The sequence below is a fragment of the Galeopterus variegatus genome, unplaced genomic scaffold, assembly GCF_000696425.1.
Source record: "Galeopterus variegatus unplaced genomic scaffold, G_variegatus-3.0.2 Scaffold146, whole genome shotgun sequence".
Classification (NCBI taxonomy): Eukaryota; Metazoa; Chordata; class Mammalia; order Dermoptera; family Cynocephalidae; genus Galeopterus; species Galeopterus variegatus.
In genome coordinates this window covers 347,867-359,602 of record NW_007726257.1, presented here as the reverse complement: position 1 = coordinate 359,602, position 11,736 = coordinate 347,867, and the positions used below count along the sequence as shown (strand labels likewise).

The following is an 11,736-nucleotide window of genomic DNA, read 5'->3' as shown; positions in this document are numbered from 1 at the left end:
CGGACACGGAAAAAAGACAAAAAAAAAAAAAAACAATTGCATAAGATTTTGTGGAACTGTGAGGGGACAATAGTAACAAAATAACAAAAATTTTTTTAAAAAGTTGATGGGACTTTTGGGTTTTTTTTTTTTTTTGCCTATTTCAATATCACATATGGTACAAGTCACATTAATAATTCTACAGACATACATGATTTATCAGGTAACTTAAAATACCAACTCCTACTAAAATTATAGTCAGAACTATCCTTATGAAAGCAATTCCACTCTTAGAACCAGCTGGGACCGTCTAACTTTGTTTCTCTCTACAAATAGGAAGATCTAGAAAGCAGATTCACTTCTCTTATTAATGGATGGAAGTGATAACCACCAACCTTAAAAACAACTAAAACATCAAAACCAATCTCCACTTAAGAATTAGTCACTTTAGGGCCAACCCCGTGGCTCACTCGGGAGAGTGCGGTTCTGGGAGGGTTCGGATCCTATATAGGGATGGCCGGTGCGCTCACTGGCTGAGTGCAGTGCGGGCGACACCACACCAAGGGTTGCGATCCCCTTACCGGTCACAAAAAAAGAAAAAAAAAGAATGAGTTACTTTATAATTTGTCTAATTTCCAACATGCAAAATTTAATGCATTTTAATTTTCATCAATTTGTCAAGAACTTACTGAAATGTGTGCTCATCTCTAAAAGCGGTAGGTAGAAATGATTAGTAAATTAAAATAGTCTAAGATAAAGACAGTTAAGTTCAACCCAAGTGACAACATTTCCCTGTACCATGGACAAAGCTCCCAGAAACATGCACAAACTATGACTATCAAACGTTGCTTCTGACTTCATTCTCTATACTCCTCTTTCTAAATTCAGCAGAATATCACCTAAAAGAACTCTCTGATCTATCATCCCCTATGAAGGATGGCAGAATATGCCATCCCAAAATATGCCATGTAGGCATAAAGATTATTTGAGCTAATGGCACTTGGAAAACATCAGGTGCAAGAAGAGTGTTCTGACCTTCCCCTTTCTTACTGAAAGTAAACGATAAAACTCCCATTTGAAATATGCTCTCCCTATACCAGGAGGAAAGAAACATTATCACCAGAGACTGACACTGAAATTATGGCTGAGAGAATTTTGTACAAACAGACCTTGTTACAATAATTTTTAACCTCCTTGGTATCTCAATATACATTAGTTACTTTTCCACAATTGCCTCTCTTTGTTCAACTCAGCATATCAGCACTTAGGTTTTGCCACTTCTTTGGGTCTTCATTCTCCTACGTGCTCCCATGTACATGTAAAAATCTGTTTGATTTCCTCCTGTTAATCTGCCTATATCAATTTAATTCTCAGGCCCAGCTGGAGACTTCTATAGGACAGAGGTAGAGTTTTGCCTCCCCTACACTTACAAACACTACATCCTTCAATGATCCTATCCATTAAACTTTAATAAATGATAAATGAAATAAATGACAAAAATGATTAATTTAAAAGCTAAACTTACCAATACAGTAAAATAAACATCAATATAATTTACCTTAGTGCAAATAAGTTCATACATATTAAAGACAATAAAATTAAGACATGGGAAGGAAAGTTATATTCCTTGAATTTAAAGCGGCAAAAAGTTGTTCTCTTCACTGACACTACAAAGAAACTTATTATATTTTATTAAAAACCACTCTCCATTGCAAATAGTAATAGTCTTAGTACTAAAACCATCTGAGTCATCTAAATAGAGACACAGTTAACATAAGTGAAGTACTATCTATTAATAAAATAGACAGAGGTAAATAATGCATTGTAGTTATTAGTGACATATATAATCAGGAAAGAAACCATTAAAAACACCAAAAATTACTCTGATGTTTGCCTTTCCTCTAAATTTTGAACACTAACTTGAAGAGTTCTAATGCCAATAAAGGAAAAACAAACAGTGGTAATTCCAAGAACAATGTTTTCCCTCTGAAACTGCTGACCTGTGTGTGTGTACATCAGCATGCCATCTTTCCAGATTTAGAATACTGGTACAAATACCAATTTAAATGTTCTGTGAAAACAGCTCATTTGTTTAAGGTGAAAATTTGCAGTGGGAAAAAATGAAATAAAAAATAAGAGGATAATGTGCTTAACATATAAAGTCTCAAAATTCCTGTTATAACTGCATTGTACTTAGCTTCTCCCTAGATATTTGCCCTAACACTGTAATCTAAAAATTAATTCCTTGAGACTTAGGTAAAAACATGAAAATAAGCTATCCTTTGGTACCTCTCTAAAATGTTCCCTGTGAAACATACACTAGAGATTCATTAGCACAAGTTCCTTAAACACACAAAAATAAGCAATTAAATATATGGTCTATCTCAAAACCACCACGCTAACCTCAAGAACATAAAAAAGGTACAGTAACCATTTCTGAAGTATAAATATGACTTTCTAATATATAATTTTAATTCCTGGCATTAAATAATATATATATACACACACATACACACACACATATGTATGTATGTATGTACGTATGTAGTGTGTGTACTTATAAATTTATTACTTTGAAAGTGGCAATAAAATCTTTCTTAGATAACAGGAGTGGGAGACAAACACCTCATACTAGTCTGTGTTAATAAAGAAAACAGAGCTGGCCAGTTAGTTCAGTTGGTTAGAGCGCTGCCTTGTGACACCAAGGTCAAGGGTTTCAGATCCCTGCACTGGCCAGCCATTAGATAAAAAAGAAAGAAAATGGGTTAAGGCCTGGCTTTCCCAAAGGACAACACAATGGCAGCTTTACCAGTTACTCAGATGCCACCTACCAAGTCTCCTAGGCCCACCACCCTACCTCCATGCTTAAAGCAACAGAATGTACAAAACAGAAACGTTTTATTGCAGTATAAAACTTAAAAATCTTCCATCTTAAACAAATCAAAGCCATAAATTTTTACCACACACTATAAAGTATAAGCTGATAATATATCATCTGGTATGCTTTGTTTTGCTTTTTAAAAAGAAAAGTAAATGAAAGAAGATGAACATGAGCACATACTGTGTGATCCATTTACATCAAGTACAAAAACAAGCAAAACTAAGTCATGGTGTTAGAAGTCAGGATAGTGATCATCTTTGGGATAAGAGGAGCACAAGGAGAACTTCTGCGGTGCTGGTAATATTCTATTTCTCAATTCAGGTACTGGTTACATGGATGTGTTCACTTTGTGGAAACCCATCAAGTTGTACACTTACATGTGTGCCTTTTCTATGTTTTTGTTACACTTCTATAGAAAGACTTTCAATAGGTTATATAAGGAGGAGTTAGATCCCAGATCCTCTCTCCAATTCTAGAAGGAGACGTTTTCTTCCATGGAAGAAACTGAACCAGAGAGTCCCTGGTTCAAAGACATTGGGCTGCACAGCAGAAGCACTTATGAAAACAGCGGGATTAAATAAAAATCCATACACTAAACCTTGAGATTCCAGCTCTCTTGCCCACTCAGCTCCCTGAAACTTGGCATGCATTGCCCAGGCAGAAGACCAAAGGATTCCTCTCAAGTAAAACTGATACACCCTAGGGAAAAGATCCACATACTGTCTTTGCTGTGTAGTAGTCTGAAAGAGCAAGTACCCACACTGGCTCCAGGAGAGAAGTTTCTAAGAAAAAGGTGTTGAGAAAAATGTTACAGTTCTGTAAGAAAGCTTACAAATACTCAAGAAAAAGAAAAGAATAAGTGAAAAAGAAAGGCTATTATTCAACCAGCACAAGAAAGGAAATGTAATCTTTGCATTTAAGTATCTTATCTATGAATATCAGTTCCAGGCTCATAATAAGGTAAACTGTGAAGACCAACTTGGCCAATAATTAATATAATACCTGTATACTAAGAGGATAGGAAAAGTTGTGCATGCGGCGTAGGCCAGACGGAGTGTGAGACAATGTAAAAGACCTAAATCCTTACTTTCCATAGTAATAAGTCAACATATAATATCCAATAACGAAAAATGAAAAAACATTGTCATATGCATTTAGGAAGATGGAGAGAAATAGCAGAAAGAACCAAAAGACTCAAAAGTGGTTGTCTGGGGAGCAGGGCGTGGGTATAGGGATGGGCTAGAGCTTCAGGCACTATTGTTTAAGGCTTTCTGCTTATTAATTTTTTAAAAAATCTAGATCGGATATTACTTCTATGGGAAAAAAAAGTTTAATAAACCTTTAAAAATACAAAATAAAACAAAACCAAGAAATATACAAAACAGTAGGCAAGAAAGATATACAGGCTGAACTGCATTGGGAAAACGACAGCAAAACGATCAATGCACCAAGGTATTCCAATAGTCCAGGTGAGAGTTGAGAAGTGCTTTAAGTATGACAGCTGGTGGGAGAACACATGCGTAGTAGAGGAGAAAAGGGGATGGGTTCAAAAGATACAAATACAGGGCTAGCCAGTTAGCTCAGCTGGTTAGAGTACGGTGTTGTAACACCAAGGTCAAGGGTTCAGATCCCCATAGTGCCCCACCTGCCAAAACAAAAACAAAAGGTATAGATACAGAATCAATAGATATGTGGGATGAATTAGGATTCTGAAAGAACTAACAGGCAAGGAAGGACCTGAATCCTACTAAAGTGGTTAACGCCCAAAATATTTTTCCATCTGGATACTTCTTTATTCCACAAATACTGGCTCTTTGGTTACATCATATTCCCCAATGCAATAAGAAGTATTTTAATTTTCTTTTTGTTTAGGTTTTAAACTTTTGGATTACTATGAAATACTCACATAGAAAAACACAAAAAACAATCATGATCATCCAAGTACCCACTATTCAGCTTTTTCAAATATTAACATTTTTGCCACATTTGCCTCTAATTTCTTTTTCTTTGTAAATAAATAAAGATTATAGATACAGCTAGCAATCCTCTCCAAACCATTCCCTAATTCCACCTCTTAACTCTCTCCCCAAAAGGTAATCATTACCCTCAATTTGACATTTAACATCCCTGTAGACCTCATCTCTAAAAGACAGCATTAGTTTGGATGAATTTTAATGCCCTGTTCTATTCGAGGATTCTCCAGTATGATAGACAGTTCTTGATGTCCTGTAATAGAAGTACAGAAGTCTACACTTCTGTGAAATACACAAAAATATTTTTAAATAATTTCAAATCTCAAAATAGAATATAAGGATGTAACCCTTTGGCAAACAAATCATATTAAACTTTATTTTAGTAATGCCAGTGCAAATATTAATATCATTCCATAGGGAATATGAAAACCTAAGTTCAAGAATCCCACTGTGATTTTCCTTCCCAGTACCAATCAGCTACAGGGAACAATAAGGAATTGCTTGAGCACCATATCCTTACTGGAGTTTCTATTGCCTATGTAGTTAATACACTTCAGCACCAAACTGTCCCAGTTGTCACTGTATTTTTCTCTGCCAGGCAATCACAGTAAAAACGTTCTTTAAAAAAAACTGTAATGCTGGTCTTACTTAAGAATGTCCCTGATAATGCAGAAAAGTTATTTTTTATAACATCTCGACTCTTGAGTACATATCTTTTTAATTTTCTGGGTGATAAAGAGGAAGTACATGCAAAGTTCTTCTGGTGCATACTAAAGTATGATGGTTATCTCAAGGAAAACACACTATGATTTAGTTGTGAGCCAAATTAGTCACTATTTTCATGGAATACCATTTTTACTCAAAAGAACAACTGATAAACTATTGTTATTCATAACTGAGTAATTGGCGGATATTTTCTCAAAAACAAAGTGAGAAGGTTGTTTCAGGAAAAACAACAGACAGTATTTGTTGTCAATGACAGCCTTCAGGTTTTCAACTGAAAATGAAAATATTAGGAAACCTGTTTCCACAGTGAGCTTAACAACTTCCCAACACTTAATGAGATCAGTGGTGATATCAACAAACGTGATTTCTTGAAACTGCATATCAAAATGTGTTGACATTTGGAATATCTCTATCACACAATGAACCAGTATTTTCCAAACGACCAATACTTAATGCAATAAAATGAGATTCAAAGTACAACACAGATTAGTGGATCTTCATTATTAAAGAATTCAAAAAGTTCACCAATAGGGTTTTAGATTCCATATTAGAACTAACACTTCAGAAATGACCACTTGTTGAGTTTGGTATAGCATCAAAGAATATTCACAATCATCTGAAAAGACTATTTTCCAATTACACACAAACTTTACAAGCAATTATTGGATCATTCTTTCTGGATGTTAAAAACCATAAATACAATGGCTAGTTATCATAGTTTAATCTCTGATCAAATCATTTACTTAAAAACAAACTGTCCATTATTTATTTAAGTTATATTCTTTACATAGTCTCACAATTTTCATATTTATTTTACAGTCATATATTTACAACAAACATGTAAGTACCAGAGGCTTAATTTACCACAGAATAAAGACTGATCTTTGCTCAAAAAGGAAAGAAAATGAATACAGTAAACTCTTAAATCTGTTTTAGAAGCATGCAAGTCAAGTCCTTTCTCCCTAGTTATAAAGGAGCAAATCCTATTTATTTAACATGTGACTCCTGAAACCTACACACTAATACCCAGATGATGTGGTATTAACAGACTTTAACCTTGGTTCCTAAATTTCTGAGAAAATGTCTTTCCATGGAAAAAAAATGACCTTTTATAAATTTCTAAAGAAATAATTTAATCTGAACAAACCCCTGAAGTTCAGAAGTAACATGCCAAATGTTATTAACTTTTCACAGATACATTTCTAGATAGGCTAAGGAATAAACGTCATTTAAAGAGAAATGTTTTTACACAAATCTATCCCGTTAATAAATATCATAAATCATTAATTTCAAAGGTGGGAACCTTGAAAAAAAATTTCAGAATGAGAATTAATAAAATAACTGCCTCATTGATAAAGTCTTACTACCCTGCTTTCTGAAAGAAAAAGTTTACACACCATAGGCTTTGTAGTCCGAACATTCAAGAGACAGCAACCAGAAGCTAACCCTCTACCCATGCCAGCAGGCTCACCTTTGCAGTTCATTGAGCCCTCTGGCAGCTGGAAGGCTGGGGTTTTGCCTTAGGAAGTTTTGTTTCAAATTGAGATGAGTGAGGTCTTGGCTGTAGAAGAGATTGGCAGGCAGATGTTCCAGGCTACAACACGAGAGGTCCACTGAGCTAATGCGCTGAGATGCAACCTAGAGGGGGATAAAAAAATAGTTTAATTTTAATACCATCCATTTATAACTACTTTCTATGGACAGAAATAAGATCATCCCATTTGGGACCAGACATATTATGCAGATAGAACTGTTAGACCAAATATAAACCAATGGAGTATTCACTTGCTACAAAATCGAACCAACTATGAGTACAAAAAAGTGGGAAACTGTCCCTGCCTGGAGAGTGCTTACAGTAACCTAGCATAGGAGACAGGTCCAAAGAGCACAGATGATTTCATCAGGTTTAGTGATATCAGTAATCTCCTACAATGTAGGAGTTTTATTCCTTATAAGAGGGGCAAGAGAAAATACGAAGCAACTATATCACTATGTTAACTACTAGGGAGACTGATACATGGAGATTACAGTATTATCCTTTGTATTCTTCTGTTAGTCTATGCACATGTGTTTTTTCATTTGAAAAAAATAATGAGGTCTCAATAAAAAATTTCAGTAAAAATCGGAAAAAAAGATGAGAGCAGTCTTCTCACTTTCCTTCCATTGTCAGTGTTCTACTAGGTGGTACACCAGGGACAGTTCTTCCTCTTGTAACCAAAGGATTCCCTTAACCTTTTGTAGTGGGCTGAATGGTAGTCCCAAAAATATACATCCATGTCCTAATCCCCAGAATCTGTGAATATTATCTTATATGACAAAAAATGTGATTAAGTTCAGGATCTTAAGGAGAACAGACACTTATCCTGGATTATCCAGGCAGGCCCTCAGTACAACTGCATGTATCCTTAAGAGAGAGGTAGAGGAGGTTTTGAGGTAGAAGAGAAGAAGGTGATGGGACCATGAAGGCAGAGACTGGATGATGTGGTTACAAGCCAAAGAACACTTGGAGCCACCAGAAGGTGGAAATGGCAAAGAATGGATTCTCCCCTGGAGTCTTTGCGGGGTGGGGGATTGACGTCTTGCTGACACCTTGATTTTGGACTTCTGCTCTCCAGAACTGTGAGAGAATAAATTTCTGTTCTTTTAAACCACCAAGGTTTTGTTCATTTGTTACAACAGCCAAAAGAAACTAATACGACCCTTTATCTTTTCCACAGTACTTATTATTTCATTCAATATGTTTACTGAATTGAATATCTAGTATGTACCAACTACTGGTCTAGGTAAGCACTTAATAAACTTCAGTAAACAAAATGAAGATCCCCGACCCCATAAAACTTACCTTACAAGTAAATAAATTATATGTTAAAAATCATTAGTACTACAGGAAAAATTAGAGCAGAAGAAAGGGGGTCAGGATTGTTGGGAAGGTGGTATGTTGTAATTTGAGAAGGTTGGTCAGGGTGGGCCTCACTGAAAAGGCAACACTAAGACACAAAGGACACGAGGAAGTTAGCTGAAAGGACTTGTCATGGGGAAGAACATTCCAGGTAGAGGAAGTAGCCAGAATAAGAGCCATAAGAAAGAAGTGTGCCTGGCATGTCCAAGGGAGACCAGTGAGAATCTGGGAACAATGACTGGTAACAAGGCCAGAAAGGTAAGAGGGGAGAGCGGACAGTAGATCCCGTGGGGCCTTCTAGGCCACTGTAAGGACTCTGGCTTTTAATGTGAGCAAAACGGTATGCGGGTAAAGGTTCTGAGAAATGTGACATGATCACCGACATACTATGCAATTTATGTTTTATCTGTGTCTGTGTCTAGACTGTAAGCTCCATAATGGCAGGGATTTTTCTGTTTTTTTTCACTGATATAACCCCATGCTTAGCACTTGGTAGGACCCTCAAAACATATTTGCTGGAAGAACGGCCACTGGACTTTTCCTTTCTCAGTCCGCCTCTGACCTACTTAGTGTATTCTTTCACATAGAGACAAATTCTATTTCAACTGAAGCATCACACTAAATACTCCCTTTGGACAACTAAGAGAAAATGATTAAATGTCAAGTTGTATTTGCTTCCTTTCCTCATTCTGACTGCAAGCTGTTCCTGATGGAAACAAGAGGGAGGAAACCACATTAACCAGGCTACAACAAGCAAGAACAGTCTTGTGGGAGCTGCAGCAGAACTAGAAACATTACAGTGAGAACGTATATTCAACATGTCATGATGGCCATGGGCAACGAGCTACCAAGGTGACCACAAAAGCTATCACGAGCTGTACCGCTGCTCGGCCCTGTGCCCTGGCAGCAGGAGATTAAAGCCCAGAGACTTCTGCCCAGTCCCACCTGGGAACATCAGGAATCCACCACAAAAAGAGGAGAACACTCTAGCTAGAAGGTTTTGCTTTTCCCAAATGAAAAAACTATGAGCTGGGCTATCCAAAGAAGCTGTGACCCACCTACACAGCAACTATTAAAACTAAGAACCTTCATCAAATAAGTAACAATAATAATAGTAGCTAACATTTAGGCACAGCCTCCCTTGTGATAGACACTCTTCTAAATGCTTAATATGTAATATTTAGTTTAGTCTCCACAACAACTCAGTGTAGTTAAGGACTAATCCCCATTTCAAAGACAGAGGTTAAATTGAGTCATAGAGTGAGCTCAAGGTCACATGGTTAAAGAAGAAGCAGGATCAGAGTCTGAATGACAGCCTACACTATTAATTCTATGCCACCAGGTCAGGGCCTGGAATGCAGTTCGGATATTACCAGAAGAGAGGATCCTCTAACCCCATGATAAATAATAACTAGAGCAAAAAAAATTGGCCATAGTCCCTAGTATAAGCTTGAGACTTAGAAATGATGATGAGGTGGTGATGACAGTGAGTCCTCCTCGAGAGAAGCAGAGGAGACCATCTGCTCACCACACACAGATTTCATAAGAGGCGTGCAGCCCTATGAGGGCATTAGTCCTTGACATCACGGGCTCCGCCCACTCCAATCTCACACAGGTGGGCGACAGCGACGCTACCTGGTAAGCACCGAATCAAATTTTTAAAGGTTACAGGAAAAGTGTAAGAGGTTATAAAAATTTGGAAACAAAGCAAAACAGGCACACGTTATTGCTTCAATCTTTGTTACAGAAAAGGACTTCTGAAGGATCTCACAATAAATGAAATCCTTTTAGCAAAAGCTACTGTACTCACAAATATCAAGACCATGAAAACCACAAATTTAAGGCTCAAGCAACTTGACACACAGGAGAAAGGACACAGGCTTAACTATATGCAGGTATGTAGGAACAATTCTACTTACTAGCTGTAAGGATTTGGATAAATCACTTCCATCTATTTGTCCTTCAGTCTCCTCATCTCTGAAGTGGAATAAATAATCAACTTAACAAGTTGCTGCAATAAGAATACTTTTATCATTTAAAAAAATCAGGATAGGCTCTGTAGACCAACTGTTCCTATACAAACATCAACAGCTAGAAGCACTACAAAGACTATAAAACAACTACAGTTTTATCCAATGCTCATTGCCATCTTGAGAAGTTATATGGATAAAGCGCAATCAAAGACAGACCATCAATGAATTACATATGAAGGACTCAAGGTTTAGATCAGCTCAAGTAACTGTGGCTTAGGAAATCAGTTCTAATCTGTATTAGTAACAACAAAAAAAGCTTTTAAGGCAGATAATTTCAAGTTAGTAAATCAAATGGAACGTTCCCCCCATGAACCTACATTCTCTGGGAGATATATTAAAACACACATGAATCCCAACCACCTGCTCAGGTTGTCTTCCTTTCCAGATAACATATAAAGAAAAAAGATCATTTAGCTCTCAAAATATTTCCCCCAAAGAACACTGTTAGGTGAAAATAAAAATGATAATATAAACAATAAAATTTTCAGATTACTTAATGGGCTTTCCCACATTTTCTAAAATGCTACTTAGCTTGACACTCTCCTAGGTCTTTTTTTCTTTTTTTTTTTTGCCTATCCTTCAGACACTTATGTCAAAAATTGTCTCCACTCTGAGTCTACCTCAGTTGCATTTCTAAGCCAATATAACTGTACTATCACTAACCTATCCCCACACCATGCTTTCAAAATTATCAACCTCCTTTGCAACAGGACTGCAGTCTGCATTACTCATATTATTTTGATGGCTCATTTAGTGGATAATCATTTTTCATAGGCAAGGGAAAGTTCACAGTAAAATTCATGTGATTTTTCTGTCCTCTATACTTTAGTAACATTTTATTTATCCTTATTATATGCACAGCATGCTGAAAATTTAGCAAAATAACCGAAAGGTTTGGTCAAAGTAACTGAAATAGCACAAATAATTTTGCTTGTATAAAATAAAAGATTGCTGTGAATGGGCATTATGAGTCATTAATTGCTCTGGCCTAGCCCTCAGTGGCTTGAGAAATTATGCCCCTGGCTACAGGGATTGTCTCTGGGGAGTTCGCTAGACTTCAGTAAACAATTCTTAACCTCAACTGACCTACTTTTAATTCTCACCCCTCAAAAAATGCTTTGGGAAGGCAATGAGGTGGGAGAATATAAACTGAGAATACAGTTAATCTTTATCAGCTGAGCACTCTAATAACTTGTTTCATTCTTATTATTACAATTTTACAGCACTTTGTATTAAACAAAATTT

The 11,736-nt window shown here is 36.5% G+C and overlaps 1 protein-coding gene across 1 annotated transcript in view; it reads right to left on the bottom strand.

Annotated features, from left to right (window-relative positions):
- PHLPP1 (PH domain and leucine rich repeat protein phosphatase 1) overlaps nucleotides 1-11,736 on the bottom strand; it is a 214,656-nt gene that overhangs the window by 77,055 nt on the left and 125,865 nt on the right. The window contains exon 4 of the mRNA XM_008591231.1: nucleotides 7,031-7,197. Within this exon, the coding sequence (XP_008589453.1) occupies nucleotides 7,031-7,197 (167 nt within the window). The remainder of the gene's footprint in view (nucleotides 1-7,030; nucleotides 7,198-11,736) is intronic.